The sequence below is a fragment of the Neofelis nebulosa genome, chromosome 2, assembly GCF_028018385.1.
Source record: "Neofelis nebulosa isolate mNeoNeb1 chromosome 2, mNeoNeb1.pri, whole genome shotgun sequence".
Classification (NCBI taxonomy): Eukaryota; Metazoa; Chordata; class Mammalia; order Carnivora; family Felidae; genus Neofelis; species Neofelis nebulosa.
Window position 1 is genome coordinate 54,189,752 of NC_080783.1, and position 23,447 is coordinate 54,213,198.

At 37.7% G+C, this 23,447-nt stretch overlaps 1 protein-coding gene across 4 annotated transcripts in view; it reads left to right on the forward strand.

The window, feature by feature from the left end:
- The window catches only part of ZNF385B (zinc finger protein 385B), a 405,481-nt gene that overhangs the window by 69,624 nt on the left and 312,410 nt on the right, over positions 1-23,447 (forward strand). For 3 of the 4 annotated variants that reach the window (XM_058712603.1, XM_058712524.1, XM_058712533.1), the window contains exons 2-3: positions 18,819-18,970; positions 19,605-19,922. In XM_058712603.1, coding sequence (XP_058568586.1) covers positions 19,607-19,922 — 316 coding nt within the window. In that variant the 5' untranslated portion in view covers positions 18,819-18,970; positions 19,605-19,606. Of the gene's footprint in view, positions 1-18,818; positions 18,971-19,604; positions 19,923-23,447 lie in introns of those variants that run through there. The other variant, XM_058712585.1, reaches the window with a different exon arrangement.

Here is a 23,447-nt window from a genome sequence, read left to right on the forward strand (position 1 = left end):
CCAGGGGACTTGGATTTGAAGTAAGTTCTGGCTTAAAAATATAAAAATATTAGACTGGCCCAGTAAGAACAGCTTGAGTTCAGGATTAGAGACAGAAGGCACAGAAAGGCAGAATGGGGATAAATCCAGCGATGTAGACTCAAACTAGAAAACGGGCTCAATCCAAGATTTTGTTCTTCCCTCATCAAATTATATTATTGTCATATCTATAAATGTATTATGTCATTTGCTCATATAATAGCTAACATTGACATAATGGTTACACTTCTCATTTTGAATTTTAAACTGCAAAGTAAAATCATTGCATGTGCAAAACATTACTTTCTTTCCACTTCCTGAATTGTTCTGCCTCACTTCTCCATTTCCGTTACCCTTTCCTTTCACCTGTGCACGCCACTGACCTTTGTCCCAGCTGCCTGCCATGGCTCATTTAGATTCCTTTCTGTGATCTGGTGTCCCTGATACAAGGTACCACTCACCTAACAGATGCATCCCTTGCCTTTCTCATGCAGGTCATAGAGTACAGTGGAAAAGCCTGAATTTGGAGGTAGATCTGGGTTAAATTTTGATTTATTCCCACTCACTCAACATGTGAGTTTGCAATTTTCTTATCATCTTGGACTTTTGCTTCTCATATGTAAAGAAAGGGGCATTAATTCTTACCTGGAAGGTTATTGAAGAGATTATGAGAAAATGTGTTTCAGATACATTCAGATACACCCAGTTTCTGCCAGAATGGGTGCCTCTCATCAGTGTTTCTCAGCGTGTGGTCCCTTGAACACCTGCATCAGAATCACTTAAAATGCAGATTCTCAGAGTTACCCTAGGACTTATTTAATTCAAATTTATATGGGTCAGCCTGAGAATCTACATTTTAAGCAAATTTCCTGGATGAGTCTATGCACTTTGAGTTTGAAAATCCCTGTGATAATGTATTTATCCTCCTCTTTTCTTCTTTTTCTTTCCCTCTTCTCATTCTCTCCCTTTCTCTGTCTCTTTTCCCCCCTTGATCTCATTTAACAATACAGTGTGCTTGAAGTATGTCCCTTGTCAGGTTATTTTCACTTTTCAGAGTTTCATTTTTCTTTGATGTAAAAAGAAAATTGCCTACTTCTCCAGTCACTGCTTAGAATAAATTATTAAAATGGTATCAATCACTTAGAAAAGACACACACACAAATGGTAGCTGTAATAGAAATCATTAGAGTTATTGTAGGGGTTCCTGTTTATGCAGAACAAGATGCATTAACATTTGTGTGTGGCTTATAACAGAAGGTAATCCAGGGCTGGGACTAATGTGAAGTGAAGAAAGCACTTGCCTTGGGTACAGACTTAAGGCTTTAAAGGGATGCCCCAAATTTAGTAGTTAATATAAATAATATTTTATTTTAATATTTCAAAAAATATCAAAGTCAATTAAATCCACTCTGAACAAAATATCAAAATTTTAAATAAGGATAAGATCAATATTAAAATTTCTTTTTCCTTTTGTGTCAGGTTCCACTATGGCCTACCATGGCACTGTTACTGCTCTAAAATATTGCATTAATTTATTCTTTATCTTAATTATTGAGATTTTTGGTGCCCCCTTAAATTACACATCTGTGGCAAATGCCTCACTTGCCTCACCATAGTCCTGGCTCTGGCATATTTCCATACCTTGAATCATTTCAGTGTTTAATTAGCTAAGACAGAATGGTCCGTTTCCATTCCGTCCTTTTTTTTCCCCCCCCCCAGAATCTCCACTTAAGCTTTTAAGTGAATTTTTATAAATACTGTGTTTTTGATATAGATGGGAAATACCCACATCTTGAGAATGTCAGTGTGGATGTCAGTAGTTCAGATGAGTCTCAGAAAGAGATATCATTTTGCAAATGACAGTGTTACCTTAAGATTACATTATGTAGAAGAAACAGTCTATAAATCTAGTGTTTGAGGCCCATTTCTGATTGTTTTCAATAGGAACTGGAAAACCAGGAGTCAACAAAAAAGAAAAAAGTGTTCAAGTAGATCAGAATCAGCCTGGCAAGAGAAGTGATCATGGAAGGAGATTTTTGTATAATTAAATGTCAGTTTGCATTTTGAAATATTGCCTGCTGCCTCCCACTCAATCACCAAATGAGATGAGAGGGAATATTCTCTATGCAAACCTGGAACTGACAGCAGCACTTGTTGGGTTCTCCGTGAAGGGTGAACGGTAGATCAGAAGGATCAGAGCAGATCATTTCCTCAAGGCAATAAAATTTTGCTGAGAAATGAAGTTAGACATTATAATTTCCCCCTGTAAGAAAGCAAGTAAATAGCAGACAAAAAGGAAGCCATATAAACTTCTGGAATTTTAGAGTGGGGAAGAATTTTAGAGGCTATCCAGTTTATTCTCCTCTCTTTTTAGAAGAAGAATTTGATGCACAGGTAGATGGGTGGTTTCTTAAGGTCCCTCAATTATTGAGTGACTGACAGAGGTGCCAGTCTCTTCCACCTGATGCTGGGAGCATTTGTTAGGTTGAGAAGCAGGTGAGTGGTACAGTGGGAGTAATACTGGTATCCTGTGCTGTGTAGGCAAATGGCTTAGAAGTCTTTAGAGCTGATGTGGTGGGATTAGGAAGTGGAGAGATATCCTTGGATAAATGCTCAGGACCAGCTGAACACATAAGTTTCTTAGCATTTTAAGAAACACTTTACTTCCTTCTTTTTCATTCTACCACTTACATAAATGCAAATCTACTGAATCAGTGTCTACAGAGGTACAGCTGGGACATAGGAATTGTGGTAAAAGCTCCCTGGGTGTTTTTGATGTGTGTCCTCTGTTAAACACAGCTGCGTTAGAGGTTCATTACTTTCTGACAAAGAGGTCTGTATCAGTCAATAGGAACTTAATGTGAGATAATTCGGAGATAGGTTCAGAATGAAGCATAGGAGACCTACAAAAGCAATTTCTGAGAAAGGAAAAGGAATTCTTGCAAAGCAAATCTTGTCTCTCTTCAGTTTTGTCCAGTTCATGGAAGAATGGGACAAGCTTAGATCCAGAGTTAACAACCTTTCACAGGGAATTTTCTTTCCTTCTCTCCTTATAACCGGACTAAGCTCTTGAATGCTCCTCTTGGAGCTACTCAAGAATCTTTTATGAGACTGTTGTCACGGGATATAATACCTCATTATTCATCCTCACAGAGTGATTTCAAAACAAAAATTGTTTTTTAATCTTTTTTTCTAATCTTAAATGTATAGAGTTGAGTTAATTTCTCTCCTCAAGTCCTAGCATGTTAATACTCATCGCTGGTTTGTGAGAGGCTCCTTTCTTGTGTTTATTTATTTCCCTTTATTGCCATTTCTTCCCCTCCGCTCCCCAAATAGTCAAGCATTATTGTGTGTTTGGCATGAGTACTTTTAAAATTACTCCAATATACTATGAATGTGTTTACTATTTTAGTATACTTTACATTCCTCATCTGGGTCTTTGAGGCGAGAGGAGAGAGAAAGAAGGAAGAGGTTGATAGATGCTTCAATGCTTGTTTTGAACGGACATTTGTGATAGAAAGGTGCTGTCTTTCAAAATGCTTAAAGTTCTATCTTAATTTTTCTTTGTGGTAGAATACCACATAAATTTTGGTTGTTGATGTAAACATAGTGTTCCAAGAATTCAAACCAACAAATCCAGTCTAGCCCAGGTAGTTGGAACCTATCATACATTGCCCCATCTTGCCTGTCACTTTCACCACAATCCCTACCTACATAGGGATGGTTGATTGCCAGCTACCTATAATGCAAAAGCACCTTGTACCCACTTAGGTATCTGAAAACATGAAATTGATCTAAAGCCCAATAATGTCACCGGTAGATCAGGATTTGAGTGGCTGAACGCATTACACACAGGCTGCTCTTTTTCTAAGTCTTTTCTGAGTGTAAATCAGAGTGATTTTAACAACTTCATAATTTTATTTATTTATTTTTTTAACGTTTATTTATTTTTGAGACAGAGAGAGACAGAGCATGAACAAGGGAGGGGCAGAGAGAGGGAGACACAGAATCCGAAACAGGCTCCAGGCTCCGAGCTGTCAGCACAGAGCCCGACACGGGGCTCGAACTCAACGGACCGTGAGATCATGACCTGAGCTGAAGTCAGACGCTTAACCGACCAAGCCACCCAGGCGCCCCAACAACTTCATAATTTTAAAATTAAGAATCTGAGAATAGTTGGAGGAATATACTTTATGAACATTTTATAGAATAAGTCTAGCAATTATGCTTAGCGGAAACAAATACATTTGGTTTTCCTTATTTTTCCAGTTTTCTCCTATAATAGAATTAAGGCAAAGTCAGTCATTTCTTTCAGGGGGAAGTAAGAAAATAAATACTTTAAATATCATTAAATGGAACATCAGAAGCAGCACAGATTTTTGGCAAAGAACAGTTTTCAGGATCAATTTTAAAACGGCAAAGACCATTTAAAAGAAAATCAATATGGAAAGAACAGGTAGTCAGAAGTGGCAATAAATTAAAAATTCAACAAAATCAACATACTTGTCATCAGACTCATAGTCTGCACATCTCTTTTCTAGGTCATCTTTGCCTGCCTTCTCTATTTCACATCAGTTCCAACTAACAGTGGGGTGATGACATAATGAACCTAGTGGTTTTTCTTTCATTTGGAACCTAGCGGGTTGGTATTACCCCCAGGAGCTTCAGGACACTGATTTTCAACAAGTCATTTTATCCTTTTCTCTCTGAGCAGTTTCTGATTTTGACTTACAATCAAAATCTGACAATATCAATTGTCCCGATATTTGAGTCTTCGTGGCCTGTTCTCATCATTGTCTTTTATATACCTGACCTTCTTCTCAGTAATTGGGTCATCTTCTGCCTGTGGTACCTTTGGGATTAATTTCTCCAACAGGGCTTGCAGGGTCATTGCCTGGCAGCCGTATCACACCCACTGAAGCTGTCAGTTTCGAATCTTGACCTGATGTTCTAAATTTTTAAGGGAGCCTTGGGAATTGCTATTTTCTTCTCATATTACTCTTAAGTACATTATACTTGCTGTGTGCTTTGACCCATGAGAATACAATCCCTTATCTAAAGCAATCTTTGTTCCCTATTAGTGGCAGTACTTTGTAATAGGGCCTAACTACAAGGGTGAGATAAGAACCTGCCTAAGGGCCAGATAAAATTACCCATAGAAGGTACTGACTTTAAAACTACTGATGTCTCCATATTAACTGTTACCTAAGCGCACTGTTATGTGTGTGTCTACATTAGAGCATGGCATTTTCAATTATTCCAGCCTGAGTTTTAAAATATTATAACAGAAATAAAGAATGAAAATCACATTCTCAAAAGCTACACTTTCTGATGTGAAAAAGTAATCATCAAGGCTGGAATCCTTATAGGAAAGTTTATATTCTATTTTTGAATATCCACAGATGTTAAAATTCTGCATGTACTGCACAACTAATATAACTTCTTTGACTTTTGAAAGAACAAATGATAAATGATACCTAAGCTTGGTTCCAGTGGATTAATTATAGTGCCATTCCTTTATCTGACAGTTGCTCAGGCTTCCACAGCAATTTGGCTTTCAGCTTTCAGAATGGTGATACAGATAAATCTCTAGTATCCTAATTTTGTAGGTGAAGTAAAGAGAGAAGTTGACTGGAGAAGCTGGATTGAGGTTATTTATTGCATGTGTGTTCTCCTCTAGAGTCTGAGCACAAGAAGGAAGGCTGAGCAGAACTGTCCTCCTGCCTCTGATAAGACTTTTTTTTTTATACTGGAATGGTCTCCAAGATATAGCCCGTTTTCTTTCAATAAGTTGCAGAGGAGGATGGTTCAGCACCATGGTCTTTAGGACTCTTGCCTTTTAACCTCATGCTAGCAGTTATAAGTGATTAATCTGCTACCTTTAATATATTTTTATTAAAGGGATATATACTTTCATATGTTTTTTGTTACTAATCTGTGCCCCTTCTTTTCAGCTTAAAGAAGTCCTTTTAACAATTCTTTTAAGGCCAGCTAAGTGGTGAGGAACTCCTTTAGCTTTTGCTTATCTAGAAAACTCTTTTTCTCTCCTTCAGTTCTGAATAACTTTGCTGGACAGAGTATTCTTGATTAGATTTTTTTTTTTCTTTCAGCACTTTGAATATATTGTGCTGCTCCCTTCTGGCCTGCAACGTTTCTGCTGAAAAATCTGCTTAGGGTCTTAATGGAGATTTTCTTGTGTGTAACAAGTTGGGTTTTTTCTTGCTACTTTTAAAATTCTCCTCTTGTCTTTAACTTTTGATATTTTAATTATAGTGTGTTTTGGTGTGGTTCTCTTTGGGTTCATCTTATTTGAAACTGTGGGCTTCCTGAATCTGGATATCTGCTTCTTTTCCCAGGTTAGGGAAATGTTAAGACATTCTTTCTTCAAATAAGTTTTCTGCCTCTTTCTCTCTCTTCTTCTTCTGGGACTCTTGTAATGCAAATGTTAGTCACCTTGATGATGTCCAAAAAGTCCCTTGACCTATTTTTACTTGTTTTTATTCTTTTTTTTCTTTTTGCTACTCTGATGAGTAAGTTCTTCTGCTCTTTGAGTTCACTGATCCTTTCTTCTGCTTCATCTAGTCTCCTATTGAAACCCTCTAGTATATTTTTCAGTTTAGTTATTGTATCCTTTAATTCCATTTTTTTCTGCTTGGAGCTTTCTTATATTTTCTGTCCCTTTGTTGAAGTTCTCACTACGTTTATTTGTTCTTCTGAGTTCAGTGAGCATCTTTATGGCCATTACCTTGAACTCTTAGTCAGGTAAAATATTTATCTTCATTTCATTATATTTTTTGAGGATTTTTTAATGTTTATTTATTTATTTTTGAGAGAGAACAGAGGAGGGGCAGAGAAGGAGAAAATCTCAAGCAGGTTCTGCACTGTCAGCACGGAGCCCTGTGCAGGGCTTGAACCCACAAACCTTGAGATCATGACCTGAGCCGAAATCAAGAGTCAGACACTTAGTTGACTGAGATACCCAGGTGCCCCTCTGAGGTTTTTATCTTGTTCTTTAATTTGGAATATATTCCACTCTTTCTTCCTTTTGCTTGACTCTCAGTTTTGGTTTCTTTTTTTAAAATTTTTAAAAAAATATTTATTTTTGAGAGAGAGATCGAGCAAGCAGGAGAGGGGCAGAGAGAGAGGGAGACAGAATCCGAGGAAGGCTTCAGGCTCTGAGCTGTCAGCACAGAGCCTGACGTGGGACTCGAACTCACAAACTGTGAGATCATGATCTGAGCTGAAGTTGGATGGTTAACCAACTGAGCCACCCAGGTGCCCCTCAGTTTTGGTTTCTATGCGTTAGCTAAAACAGCCACTTCTTCCAATATTGAAGGGCTGGCTTTGTGTAGATGAACTTTATTGTTCAACTCTTCCCTAGCTCTCAGTTGTCTCTCAAACTTCCATGATTAACCAAACAACCTATTTTATTTTTTATTACTCCCAGTAGTTGAGGGTGTAGACCCCTATTAAAGGTGTCCACAGCACTGTTTCTCTTCTTTATAACACTTGTTTCAGTTACATTTGATACATACCAGAGGGGGGAAATTGACTTCTTGTTCATCAAATTTCAGGTAAATATAATCAATTTAAGAGCTCAGTAATTATTTTTTTTATATATTTGAGCTCTTATCAAAGTATGTATTGTCTAACCAGAATTCTGTGAGAACAATATGTGTATTTAAAAAGACTAGAAATAAACAAATTTGGTGAACTTTGAATGGTGGGAACATGGAGAATTTTCCTTCAATGATTTTTTTCTCTTTGTATTTCCCAAAATTTCTAGAATAATCCATTACTTTTATTAATGAGTAAAAAAAAACCACAATAAATCGCAAAATGTATCTAGGTGGTATATAAAAAGACTACGACTAGAACAAAACTAGACTGTATAATATGGTCTCTTTAACTACAATTTTCCATGTAGCAAAAGTCAGAAAATGCCATTCTTGTTTGTAAACATTTTAAGATTACCTGAGAACTGAATGAACTGTGAGCATTACTTCCTTGAAGGACTGATTGAGCTTCTGTGGGGCCATCTACTAAATTGCTCACATTTTCTTCCATGCCTAGAAGGTGCAAAGGCCAGGAGAGCTTGTTTCTGCTTCACACAAAGACTTGGTTCTTGACCTGCTGCAGTGGTACCAGAGCCTGATCAGGACAGTGTTCAAGGTGGCACTCCTGCCCCGGCAAGGCTGTGGGAAGAACAGGGTTGCAACATCTGCCCTTGCCCAGGTCTTCATGATTTGAAGTTTTCTCTGTCTTCAGAGACAGAGCCTTTACTTCACTCTCAGAAGATGAAAATAATTCCTAAATAGTATTTTTTTTTGTAGAAAGATTCATGTCCTAACGGAATTAAAGAAACAAAAACTAAATATAGTGCCTCAAGGTTATTTGTGTAAAATTAGGAAAGCTAGCACACCACAGAATTCTACAGAGATTAGAATTATAATCTGATTTCTATCTTAATATTATTAAACTGTTTACAAATATTTGTACCTCAAAATAAGCATATGTTTCCTCTGTATTTCTATAGCTAGTGCTAGATTTAGTTGTCAATTTCTCTGTTTAACTGATTGAAAATTTTTAGTAATTTTTTTTATCTAAAATTAACAGCTTTCATAATTAACATTGATTATGGCAACATTTTATTCTTGTAATAACAAACATACATTTTTTGAACCTGGACCACTTTCTTACATCATACACAAAAATAAACTCAAAATGGATGAAAGACCTAAACGTAAGACAGAAAGCCATCACAATCCTCCAGGAGAAAGCAGGCAAAAATCTCTTTGACCTGGCCACAGCAACTTCTTACTCAACATGTCTCTGAAGGCAAGGGAAACAAAAGCAAAATTGAACGACTGGGACCTCATCAAAATAAAAAGCTTCTGCACAGAGAAGGAAACAATCAGGAAAACTAAAAGACAACCGACAGAATGGGAGAAGATACTTCCAAATGACATATCAGATAAAGGGTTAGTATCCAAATTCTATAAAGAACTTATCAAACTCAACACCCAAAAAACAAATCATCCAGTGAAGAAATGGGCAAAAGACATGAATAGACACTTCTCCAAAGAAGACATCCAGATGGCTAATAGACACATGAAAAGATGCTCAACATGACTCATCATTAGGGAAATACAAATCAAAACCATGTTGGGATACCACCTCACACCTGTCAGAATGGCTAACATTAACAACTCAGGCAACAACGGATGTTGGCGAGGATGTGGAGAAAGAGGATCTCTTTTGCACTGCGGGTGGGAATGCAAACTGGTGCAGCCACTCTGGAAAACAGTGTGGAGGTTCCTCAAAAATTAAAAATATAACTACCCTATGAGCCAGCAATTGCACTATCAGGTATTTATTCAAGGGATACAGGTATGCTGTTTTGAAGGGGCACATGCACCCCAATGTTTATAGCAGCACTATCAACAATAGCTGAAGTATGGAAAGAGCCCAAATGTCCATTGATGGATGAATGGATAAAGAAGATGTGTGTGTGTGTGTGTGTGTGTGTGTGTGTGTGTACACACACACACACACACACACATCCAGACATACACACACACACACACACACACACACATATATATACACAGTGGAATATTACTCGGCAATCAAAAAGAATGAAATCTTGCCATTTGCAACTACATGGATGGAACTAGAGAGTATTATGCTAAGTGAAATTAGTCAGAGAAATACAAATATGATATGACTTCACTCATGTGAGGACTTTAAGATACAAAACAGATGAACATAAGGGAAGGGAAGCAAAAATAATATAAAAAACAGGGAGGGGTCAAAACATAAAAGGCTCTTAAATATGGAGAACAAACAGAGGGTTGCTAGAGGGGTTGTGAGAGGGGGGTGGGCTAAATGGGTAAGGGGCATTAAGGAATCTACTCCTGAAATCATTGTTGCACTATATCTAACTAACTTGATATAAATTAAAAAATAAATTAAAATTAAAAAAACACATTTTTTTTCTACTGGTAGAACCTCAGTGTATTAAGCATATAAGTATATTTTCAATCCTAGTTTTATCTGAAATGCACATAAGTATTTGAAATTGATATTCTGACAGTAAGAACAAACTACATTTCCTGTTATCATTACTGACATTGTTATACTATATGTATATGTGGAAACTTGGACCATTCAGAAGATCAAAGGTACAAGAAAGACATTGATCTACATAGACATTCAACTGTTTTTCCTTCTTAAGGCCAAGGCCAAATGAACTAGCAGATTTTGGCTGAAGCTGTACTTCAGCTGAATTAATCATAGCAATTATTTTATTTTACCAATATGATGTATCTTCTAAGTGCTAACCATCTAATTGGTTTAGAATCTTATGATAATGAATTAGAATAGAATAACCTTGTTTTATTTACATTTAGGTAACTCAAATGCCCTAGTTTATTTACCTAATTCAAAATAGCTCAAATCTCTACCCTACTCAGTGCAAGAATTTCAATATTTTACCAACTTGCCCTTCTCATATACTTTTTTGAAACCCTAAGATATTCTAGGCCAGTAGTTATTCAACATCTTAACTGGCTGCCTAGCTCTGGGCGACTGCATTTTTTTTTTTGTTGCTATTCATTAATATGCTAATATCCTTCAACCCTGTGATGCAGTCTACCATGTATGGCTTTACCCCAGGTTGGCATTCCAGACTCTTGCACAATTCCCCACAGTAGTTAAAAGATCAGCTGTGATATTTGTATGATTTCATTAATAGCTTTGGGATTTAAAAAAAAAAAAGAAACACAAGTGGAGAATCACACAGTTGTTATTAGATAGTTCCAGATGAGTTCATAGACCAAAGCTTTCCACAGGCATTCTCTATTTTACAGAGTCTTCTCTGCCCAGTATCAGGCCTACCTATCTGTTTCAGGGGTCAATTTATCTCCTAACGGAGAGAGTGCCTGGAACAAGTCTCTCATACTTGGATCACAGGTCCCTTGTTCCCCAGACCCAGAGACAGTCACAGGCTCATGCCTGTGTGTGTCTATAGTCTTTCCTTGTCAATCTTTGGTAAGAGTGACAATGGAATAATGTCTTCCTTTTGTGATAATCGTATACCCATCCAGAGAGGTGTGGTTTTTCTTTAACTCCAAAGATAATTCGGAACAATATCAGTACTTTCCAAAGTTGAGTTTATTAATCTGGAATGACTCCAAACATGGGTATTATACAGGATAGTTCAATTTGAGCTTCACTAATTCCAGTCATTTTTTCTTTCTAAGGAAAGATGTGTTCATATCCTTCCTGTGGATTCCAATCTCCACTGATCTCTGGCAGTTATTTGCTTGAACAAGAAAATACATTCATCTCCTAGTATCTAACCAAAACTTTCAGGGACAATACAATTTAAATCCACTTACGGGAAAGAAATATTTTGCGAAAGAAAAGATAATTTGCAGAGATGCAGCCATGCCACAGAGAAGACAACCTTTTATATGATTATGAAAAGCAGATTAAGCTCTTTGGAGCCGTATTATTTTCAGAGTCTCCATTATAGAACAGAGTCAATCCTTTACCTATACGTCTTCACATAACCAAATGATTAAAAGATCTTCCGAGATGTTTTCTCCAAAACAAATGAGTGGTGTGTCCCCAAAACTGAATTCATATCTTTTTCACAAGGGAAACAAACTGCAAAAAGCATTAAAATGTCAGTTTTTATTATTCTGTAATTAGTGTCAAAGTCTCTTGGGATTCACATTAGGCCAGAGCACCCTATTACAATCTATTTCACTAGCACTCAGCAAAGTGCCAGTAGGTGATCAGGAAAAAAAAAAATCTGAGACAGATGAACTGTCTAGTGACATCAAATACTAAGCAGTAATTTCAATCCAATGTAATAAAGCTAAAATGCTGTAGAAGTATGCTGAGTACTTTGGGGACTGTTATGCAAAGAATTCTCCGTAGTCACTCTCACCAACAATGAGCAGCAGAATGATTGCTTATTCTAGTTTATTTTAAGCTCTTCATTATATTCATTTATTTTATTCATTTCTTTAGGCACCATAGGGGCCAAAGATAGTGTGTTGTATATGGTCAGTGTCTAATATATAATTGCCTAGTTGAATTGAACTAATTATAGCCTCCCATATGTGGATCCTATTATGAAATAAATACTGAAAAATACCACAAAATGAACATACTCTACTGGCCTCTTAATTTTCCCAGATGCTCTGTATTTGGGGAAAGAGTGTTGTTTGTAGCCTGGTGCCCAAGAACTCAGCTGTTTACCCTCTTTTGAAATAGGAGTTTAGGAGTCAGGACGAGACACTGGTAACATAGTGAACTGGTCAACAATCAGTGTCAGAGTCCTAAGTCTTCCCCATTTGTGTGTTTTTATCTTGTCTGACCTTCTCCAAAGCTGAGAAGAATGATGTGAAAATGACCTTGCCTGTTGACTTTGTCACTAATGAGAATGCCAAGACTGGCCAAGCCACTGTGGCCTCTGGCATACCTGCTGGCTGGCTGCGCTTACATTGTCGTTCCTGAGAGCAGCAAGAAGTATACTGAGACAGTTAGTTGCTGGGACTAAGCAGATTGTGTGGAATGGACCTGTGGGTGTATTTGAATGGGAAACTTTTGCCCAAGGAACTAAAGCCTTCATGGATGAGGTGGTGAAAGCCACTTCCAGGAGCCACATCACCATCAGAGGTGGTGGAGACACTGCTACTTGCTGTGCCAAATGGAACACAGAGGGTAAAGTCAGCCATGTGAGCACTGGGAGAGGTGCCAATTTAGAGCTCCTGGAAGGCAAACTCCTTCCTGGCATGAATGGTCTCAGCAGTGTTTAGTACTTTCCTGCCTTTTTATTACTGTGCACAGCCCCTAAGTCAACTTAGCACTTGTTGCATCTCTACTTGGCGTTAGCTAAAATCTTCCCCCATGGCAAGATTCAGCTAGTGGCCAAGAGATGCAGTGTCAGGAGCCCTAAAACAGTTGCACAGCATCTAAGCTCCTTTTTACTGCACCCTGGATTTGCCTACATTCTTCAAGATCCCATTTGAATTTCTTAGTGACTAAACCATTGTGCATTTATTTATATGTTGGCTGTTAAAAGAAAATGAGCTGTGTTAACTTCTCTTTTTGAAGTAGCTTATTCTGATTAGCTTTGCCATGGTTTACCACTCAGCATGGAAATAAGATGAAATTCTAATTGTAGGTAGGGAAACAAAATTGGTGATTTATTAAATAATAAAAGTACCCATTGAAACTTGGGAAAAAAAGAACCAATTGTTATTAGGCATCATGGCTGTCCTTAGACCTCTGGCGAAACCCAAGATTGTTAAAAAGAGGACCAAGAAGTTCATCCAGCACCAGTCAGACCGATACATCAAAATTAAGTGAGGGGCGCTTGGGTGGCTCAGTCAGTTAAGCCGCCGACTTCGACTCAGGTCATGATCTCACGGTCTGTGAGTTCGAGCCCCGTGTCGGGCTCTGTGCTGACAGCTCAGAGCCTGGAGCCTGTTTCAGATTCTGTATCTCCCTCTTTCTGACCCTCCCCCGTTCATGCTCTGTCTCTCTCTGTCTCAAAAATAAATAAACGTTAAAAACAAAACAAAACAAAATTAAGTGCAACTGGTGGAAACCCAGAGGCATTGACAATAGGGTGCACAGAAGATTCAAGGTCTGGATCTTGATGCCGACCATTGGTTACAGGAGCAACAAGAGAACAAAGCACATGCTGCCCGGGGGCTGAAGATTGCCCAGTGGCTTCCTGTATACCCAGCACTCCATTCTCTGTAAAAGTTGAGGAGGGAGCAGAGGTCATATCCATGTTGGCACAAGTGTGCTCATGTTAGTATGTGACTTACTCCCCAGTAGAATTTGAACTCTTAATTTTGTTTTCAGTTAAGGGATGAAGGAATTTCTTTTCATTTTGGGCATGCGTAGGTACTGCTGTTTTTAAAATCTCAAGGTGCAGACAGCTGTGTACTCAGCCCACTTATAAGCTGAAATTATTGGAAAACATTGACCTGTTATTGTGTTCACAACCCATGCTACACACCACACATGTACAATGCATTCATTTATTCAGCAAATATTTATTAAGTGCCTACTTTGTACTAAACACAGTCTTAGATGCTGAGGATACAAAGACAAAGCACAGTCCCTATCCTTAAGGAACTTGAAATCTAGCAAGGAAGGAAAAGGTAAACTTTTCTGCAGCATTTATCACTCTGTTATAATTTCCTGTTTTCTCCTCTCTATTTCTTATTAGACTACAAGGTCCCTTCAGGCTGGCATCTGATCCACCCTGTTGACTATTGTTTCCCTAGCATCAAGTGCTCGGCCTAGATAGTCAATAAACTTGAGTGATATTTACTATACAAATATAATAAAACTCTATAAGTAATTAAAATGCTAATATGAGAATTGGGTGCCAGGCTTGCTATACAAAACAAAAAAAAAATGCTTCAGGAGAGTAGAAGAAGAGACCCTGGCAAGAGGAGCATCATGAGGACTTCAAGAAAAATGAGGAGGGAGGAGAGGACCATCTTGGATTTGGCAATCAGGGAGTGTTTGAAGGGGCACATGCACCCTAATGTTTATAGCAATGCTATCAACGATAGCCAAAGTATGGAAAAAGCCCAAATGCCCATTGACTAGTGAATGGATAAAGATGTATGTGTGTGTGTATATGTGTGTGTGTGCGTACACACACACACACACATATACACACACACATATTTGTGTATGTATGTATATAATGGAATATTACTTAGTGATCAAAAAGAATGAAATCTTGCCATTTACAACAATGTGGATGGAACTAGAGTGTATTATGCTAAATTAAATAAGTCAGTCAGAGAAAGATAAATATATGATTTCATTCATATGTGGAATTTAAGGAACAAAACCTATGAACATAGGCAAAGGGAAGGAAAAATAAAATAAAAACAGGAGGGAGGCAAACCATAAGACTCTTAAATACAGAGAACAAACTGAGGGTTGCTGGAGGGGAGGTGGCTGGGGGGATGAGCTAAATGGCTAATGGGCATTAAGGAGGGCACTTAATTGGGATGAGCACTGGGGGTTATATGTAAGTGATGAATCACTAAATTCTACCCCTGAAACCATTATTACACCATATGTTAACTAACTTGGATTTAACTTTTAAAAAAAGAAAGAAAAGAAAAACTTTTTTCTTGTAGATATTGAGATGCACAGAGATTTCTAAGATAAAAGTGTTGTCTCAAGGGGCACCTGGGTGGCTCAGTTGGTTAAGTGTCCAACTTCAGCTCAGGTCATGATCTCACTGTTCGTGAGTTCGAGACCTGCATCAGGCTCTGTGCTGACAGCTCAGAGTGTGGAGCTTGCTTCCGATTCTGTGTCTCCCTTTCTGTCAGCCCCTCCCCTGCTCACACTGTGTCTCTGTCTCTCAAAAATAAACAAACATTAAAAAAAAAAGTGTCTCTTGCAATGGACTCTTTCTAAAAAAAAAAAAAACAAAAACAAATAAAAAACCCAAAAACTCCTGAAAAAAGGAAGTGTTTATAGTGACTTTTCAAAGAGAATTACTAAATTTGGAAAAGGGTTATGATCCAGATTGTTATAGGTTAAAGAATGAATGAGAAATGGATAAAACTGATTGACTTGAGTTGGAAAATGAGACAATAAATCCATGGGGTGGGGCAGGGCCTTACATACTTATGTAGAAGTGAGGAAATCTCTTCCCATGTTCTCTGTCTGGTGTGGCAGTTTTGTGTCAAAGAATGTATTCTCCACATGCATAATGGAGATATCTTACCTCTGAATTAGTTTCCTGATTTATCATAATTATTCTAAAAAATTTTTATTATAAAAGACAATTGGATAACTACACAAGAAAGTTGGGTATAAACTTTCCTGATGCATCACATCCTGGTCATTTAAAAGTCACTCCTTTAGATAGTCACTGACTATCCTATCAGCTTTTTTTTTTTTTAAGCAGCTTACTAACATTGATTTTTTTTTTAATGTTTGTTTATTTTTGAGACAGAGAGAGATTGAGGACAAGTGGAGAAGGTGCAGATAGAGAGGGAGACATAGAATCCGAAGCAGCTCCAGGCTCTGAGCTGTCAGCACAGAGCCAAAAGCAGGACTCGAACCCATGAACCCTGAGATCATGACTTTAGCCGAAATTGGAAGCTTAACCTACTTAGCCACTCAGGCACCCCTATCCTATCATATATTTTTCCCAAAAAGCAGCGACTCAAGGACCGAATTTCTTATTCCTTGACCTGTTCCAAAATATCTTATTCTTTCATGGATGTTAAATGATTGGCCATCTAATCTGTTAAAATCATACAAAGAGAGCACAGAGTACCTGATCTAGTTCTGGCTTCTCTTACCTGCAGGTAAGTTTGCATGGCATTCCAAAGCAGAATGCTGCCTACTGCTCTACTTCAGAATGGATACCCCTGAAGATCCTTCTTCCCTATGCAAGTGAAACATGAAATTTAAGATAGTCTGACCAAAAAAAAAAAAAAAAAAAAAAACCTTTAAAACAGAAAATGAGATTTTTCATACTTCTTCCACTTAAACTCACTTTTACCTTCCCCCTAGCCAGAAAATTGACATTGTAAATATCAGTGACACACATATTATAAGCCTAGAAATTATATCATCACAGGCCAAAAGTGTACATTGAGACTCTGCTATATTGCCTCTCTATCATCTCTAGGTCTTTTTCTCAAGACCTCTGGAATGAAAGATATTCTGGTTGAAAGTGGCTCTTAAGAGGAGCTAAACATATTTTCCCCTTGAGAGGAGGAAATTGTGAAGCCAGAGCCAGAACTAATAAATTGGGACTTGGTGGACAGAATGTACCCTCTTCTCCCTAGAGTGGCCCATGAATGTGGTGTTGGAGGCTTATGGGATTATCTGTAAGTGAGAGTAACTCTGGGAGGAAGTAAAATAGGGATAAAGATTATGAAGGATGCTGGGATTCTGAAGGGTTTTACAGGAGAATTCTAATGTAGCTATTCATTTCATTTTAAAAGTTTCTTTTTAGTTAGAATACATATATTTAAATAACTCTAAAGCATAATGTATTTCTAAGACAAATGGCAATCAGAAAATCACAGCTAAGCAGGATTTACCTTTTATAAGATAATACAAAGAAATCACTTTTTAGATTTCAAACCTAAAATGGAACATTTTGATGTATGTCCTTTTTCTGTGAAACATCATATGTTAATTAGCAAAATAGGCAAAGCCAGCCACCTCCAAGTTGAATTAAATTTTCAGATAAAAGTGTCATCGGTCCTCAGCTGAGTCAAGGATTTTGGTTGCTAGAATTGAAATATAGCACTTAGATTTCAGTGATTCAGTGGGTTGGTATCTGACCTATCCTTGCAAGGTTAGAAATGATGTTTGATTGTACTTATGTTTTACAATGGATTAGTTTTCCAGATAGGGCATAATATATTAATGATGAGCTCATTTTAAAATTATTTATCTCTTTATCAATTAGTTCAGCTAATTCTTATAAATGTTAATATTTTGAGAGAACACAAAGTAGTATATTTGAACATAACTTTTATGTGGCACTGATATTTTCTAAAGTCTTATAAGAAAAATGGTTTTGTGAAACCATAATGCTTTGGATTTAGGGGATAAAAGCAAAAATATTGATGTATTTGCAGTTAAATCCTATTTTAATTATAACAATTATTTTCTGCAACTCACCTATGGAAATTGCTTAAACCTCATTTATGTATAATTTGAATAAATTTTATAATAAATTTTGTGAAATGGGGTTCCTTAAAATGGTGGCATCTGGATAAAATACTTATGGGACACACAGGTTTTACATATTGAAATTAGCAATTTTCTGACAACTCATTGAAGGTTAGGACTTAGCCTATGGTATAATACATAATGACACTTTGCAATAGGGTGTATGGGCATAAATAAGGTGTTCTTTTTGGCACACTGTATACGTAGAATCAGTCTCTATCTTTATGGTCATAGCCTGTGCTATAATTCATTTTCTGAATTTTAAACATTTAATGGGTAAATACTCCAAATACAGAATAGTCTGTAGCTCGTCGTTCCTTTTTATACAGCTCTAAGTCACCATGGATCAACAGAATAGCTTAGAGCCAATGTCATTCCACCATAGACAGAAGTCCCTCATAAACCACAATCCTTTCTTTATTTGAATTCTTCATTCCTCACAGCACAGTACTCTTCACCTCAGCCAATCTGAAGTGTGTGTGGGGGGGAGGGGGGGTTAGGGGCAGTCTTGTGGGACTGAGCCCTTAACATGTGTGATCTGATGCTCTCTCTGGGTATATAGTGTCAAAATTGAGTTACATTGAAGGACACCCAGCTGGTGTCACAGAGAATTGCTGGGCTTGGGGAAAAACTTCCATATATTTGGTGACCAGAAGTGTCAGAAGTGAGGTGTTCTGTTCAACTAGTAAAGTGACTTTCCTTAGGAAAAAGGAACTGGGAAAAATCCGAGGTTTTCTAATTAAGTATGAAAATGCTTGTAATAGTGGTCTTAAATAAAATGAAAAAATAACGTATGTTAAAGTGGGACTGAGCAAAATAAAAAGCCAAGGCCATCTTTATCACCCAAGGACCTTGAGGTACTGAAAAGTCTCCTTTAAAATCTTCATTTAAGTTATACTCTATTAGTATGCCCTTATCTAACTACACGAAGAAAAAAAATCAGCACTTTAAAATTATATCTTAGTCTACTCTACTCTTTTTCTAATTTTCAATTATTAGCTTGCCATTTATTGTATTTCTTTTATTTTTTATTTCAGATGTTCTGCATTTCAACCTCATCAAAAATTAAATTGATATTTATGGGCTAATCTGGAAACCTAAATACAATTTGTTTCACTACAACTGTAAGAAAGCATGTTCAAATTCCCATTGGCTGACTTATAAAGGGGCTTTTGGAACACAACCTAATGTAAGTTGCAGACATACTATGTTTTAATCTTTGTTATTCAGCTCCTCCCCTGGTTAGGGTATGTGACTGTTGGCAGGTGCGCATGTATTATATATACTTTTGTGTCTATACATACCCTTTTTCACAGTTCCGGGTTCATAACATTTATTCTTTCCTTCAAAAGGTATTTAAGTGCCTGTTATTTAAACAGTACAGTTCTAGGCCTAGGGGACATCAGAAATGAAGTTACTTCCCTCATAGATCAAATTGCACAACTATGTATGAAATGCATAGGATGATATATGCTCTGAAGGGCGGTCACTGTATGAGCTGAAAACCAGGGTCTGATGGGTTGCCTGGAGATGGTATTCTTCCAGCTAAGATTAAGGGGTGGGCAGGAGTTAAAAGGGCAAAGGAATTGAGAGATGGAAGGAAGGTGGGTCAGGAATAAAGTAGGAAGCACTACAGACAGAGAAAAAAATGTCCAAAGACCATATTTGTTCAATCAGTTAGCTGTGATGACTTTTTCAAAGAGCATCCGTTGAGCAGCTGGGAGACTTTTAGCTGAAGCCATATCATGAAAATTAATTGTAATCATACTAGAAAATCAGAAAGCATATATTTTGCAAGCACTTGTACTTTTTTTAAATTTCAGGTATGAAGTACTCATTAAGCCCTAACAACTACCCTGAAGATGGTATTATGAATATGGCAACTTTTCTACGGGGCTTTGAAGAAAAGGGTTTAAAGAATGACAGGCCTGAGGACCAGTTGAGTAAAGAGAAAAAGAAAATTCTTTTCTCCTTCTGTGAGGTGTGCAACATCCAGCTGAACTCCGCAGCCCAGGCCCAGGTCCATTACAACGGTAAATCCCACCGCAAACGAGTCAAGCAGCTGAGTGATGGGCAGCCCCCACCACCAGCCCAGGGCTCTGGGCAGCTGCTGGCCAGCCCCAGCACCAACACCAGCGCAGGTAGGTGGAAAGGCCCAGGGGTTCCATGTGCTATTGGGAGAGATGCCGCTGTTCTAGAAAGTGAAGGATTTAGAACAAGACCTCTTTCACCATGAAACTACCACCACAATAACCTGTATTCTTTTCCCCACAGGTAATTCCAAGAGCTGTTTGTTACTTCTCAGTGTGTTGTGTGTGTGTGTGTGTGTGTGTGTGTGTGTGTATAAAATTCATATATATTAGATACAAACATTACACACACACTCACACTTTGTGTATTAGATTGTAGACTTGATCCTTATTCCCATAGTGTGTGAACATTTCCTAATGTATTTTGAAATGTGTTTAAAATAGATCAGTGATGTCAGTTTTTTGTTCCCCTTCTCTGCAAAATTAGGCTTTCTTGGGTTTCCTTCATCTGCTTTCTGTGGGGTAGCATACTACTTGATAGTACATAAAAAGCTACAGCTTTATTTATAACATCCCGTGGTGCAGAAAAGGAGCATTAATCTTGAGTGTGAGACATGTTATATTCTTTTAGGGAGCTGGCAGCAACATGCCAGTGGTGTTCTAACAATAGGAACAGGCATTGCCAAAACCAACAAGGCTTACCTCTGAGCTCTGGCCTATTGCAAGCACCTTCTTGCCTCACCTCTTACCTCTCACCCTGTCCTGTAGGCTGGGTAGAGGCAGAAGCTTAGGAATTTTCACATTTCCCGCATCTGCCCTGAATCTGAGAAACGTTCTTTCAAATCCTTTATCTTAGGCAGCCCTTTCTCTTCCACACTGCTGGTCATTGGGTATCTTCTCTCGGACACAACTAAAGAAAATGTGAAATTTACTCTTATCCGTGGTGAAGATCTGCACAAAAACGGGGCCTCCTACCCAGGTTTATGAGGGAGGTCAAGATAAGCTTCCTCGTAATTGGAAGAGCTCCACATTCCATTCCGGCAAACTGTTCGTTCACCCTGCAGTGTTGATGATGCAGAGCAGCCGTTGGGTGGGATTTCACTTGGTGCTCTTACATGGTTTCTTACTTTGTGAAGTTATGCCGTGATCCGTATTCAGCTCCACTGAATGTTGTGTGTGTGCTATGAAGACATAATTTTTATATTTAAAGCTGAACCTAACTACTTCTTTATACCTCTTGAATTTCATTAAATTATTTTCCCCAGTCAATACTTAGTGTGCGGTGAGAGAACTTAAAGGAACTTTGAGGATATGACACACACATTCATGATGATAGTGGAAAATTACTTTTCCATTTTGTCTTTATTTATTATGATGATAATATAAGTATTAGCAGATGCATTAATATATCTGTATTAGCATATTGAAATAGAGTTGGTGTCAGGTTAAAAACTGATTTATTGTCTTATATCTGAGTCAGAGAGCAAATGGCCCTGAGTAAAGATTTGAATCCTGTCTGTTAGAACCCAAACATCTATGCCTAGATTGAGGTAACCTGTGACTTCTAATTAGTGATATTAGTAGCTAACATTAACTGATCATATTTTATGGGACATGTTTTGGTCCTTTATAGGAATTTTCTCCTTTAATCTTTTCATCAACCTTGAAGTAGTTACTACGATTATCCCCAATTTTCAGACTAGGAATGGAGAGGAAATAATTTGGCGTGGAAATGGAAGATGGAGAGTTCCAACCATATTTAATTAATTAGTAGTGAAGCTGTTATTCTTTGTCACTACTTTGCTGCCATTTTCTGCCATGCAGTAACACTCAGGTTAATGTCAGACCTATGTGTTTGATCTATTTGTGGTCACAAATGGTTGCTATCATGTGGCATACTATCTCACTTTGATGGGTTTTGAAATTAGGCATGTAAAGCTCCAACTCATGAGTTTCTCCATGCTAATGAAATTAGCTGACATGAATAAATTTAGCTAAGACATACCCAGGATATTATGGATGTATTCTATTAGTAAAATATAGTTCATCATCTAATATAAGACAATATTAGTATATGGGAAGATGGGTAAGAAAATGAGTCAGCTTTTCAAGTTTTACATTAGATATAAAGGGCAATTTTCATATACTGATAATATAGTCGATTATCTATTGTCAGAAGATGGGTTTAGCATATGATGAAGACAAGTCAGTTAATGTCTGGAAGTGGTTAACATTAATCCTCCCATTTGAAAAAAATAGTAGGTATAACAATATCTTTCTGTCTTTGAAACAGAAATTAAACATAGATGTGTGTACAAAGATTCTCATGGCACGATTTATAATTCCAAAATATTAGTTGTATCCTGAATGTCCAATAGAAGAAAGGTTACATACATTATAGTACATTTATAAGATGAATGATAGAAACTATAGGCATTAAAAATTATATTTGGGAGGCACCTGGGTGGCTTGGTCAGTTAAGCATCTGATTCGATTTCAGTTCAGGTCATGATCTAACAGTTCGTGAGTTTGAGCCCCGTGTCGGGCTCCACATTAAGAATGTGGAGCCTTCTTGGGATTTTCTCTCTCCCTCTCTCTCTGCCGCTCCCCTGCTCTCACCCTCACTCTCAAAATAAATAAACATTAAGAAATTATATATATATATATATATATATATATATATATATATATATATATATTTTTTTTTTTTTTTTAAGAAATTATATTTTTGAAGAATACCTAATGACAGGAGAATCTGTCCACGATCTCAGGCCAAGTGAAACAGGAGGCACTAAAGTGGACTGTGCCTTAGTGCTGTGTGTGTGCCTGTACACTTACCTACTATTTAGAGTCTCAACTCACTGAGGAACAAGCCTGTCATGCTTTTATTTTTTCCAGTCACTTTCTTTAGTTTTGATCTATCAAACATCTGTTTCCTGCTGGATAGCAGTTCCCTTAACACTTTCTCAGCCCATAACTTCTCACTTTTGAATATTCAGAAGTATTCTGACTTGAATGATTCAGTGCTATTTATATAAAAAAAAAAATCCATGTCAGAGTTGGATTAAGATTTGGCTAGATAGATCCTGGAGTTTAGAATGGAGCATGGGATACAGTTAGCCTCCAGCCTCCCATGCTTTGGCTTGCCCTTCTCCCTAGGTAGGGATGGATGGGTGGAGGTGGCCTTACCTAACAGCCTTGGCAAGGTTGCACTGCTGTTCTTGGTAGGGGATTACTATTCTGTTTGTGTCTGTGGGTCACAAGTGCTCCTAATGGCCCCTCTGGATGAAGAACTCCCCCAAAGTATCTATTAGGCATTGGGAATCCCTGAAATTTAGTTGCATCTCCTGGCTTACCCCCACATTGTAGCAAAAGACTCCATTCCTCAACTGTGTGTGCTTTTTTCTCCCACATTGTGGCAGTCCTGGTGAGATTGTGTCCTCTCTTATCTAGGTACTTATCAACTCTTAGGGCTTGAGGGAATGTGCAAAATGCATCTGACAACTAACATTCCTCTTCAAAACCTGGAGCTCCTGGGGCACAGGCACGTAGAAGTGGAGTGGGGTGTGGGGGACTCCACATTTTTCTTGCCTGCTCAGGTAGCACAGGGGAGACTTGGAAGTCCACTGACAAAGA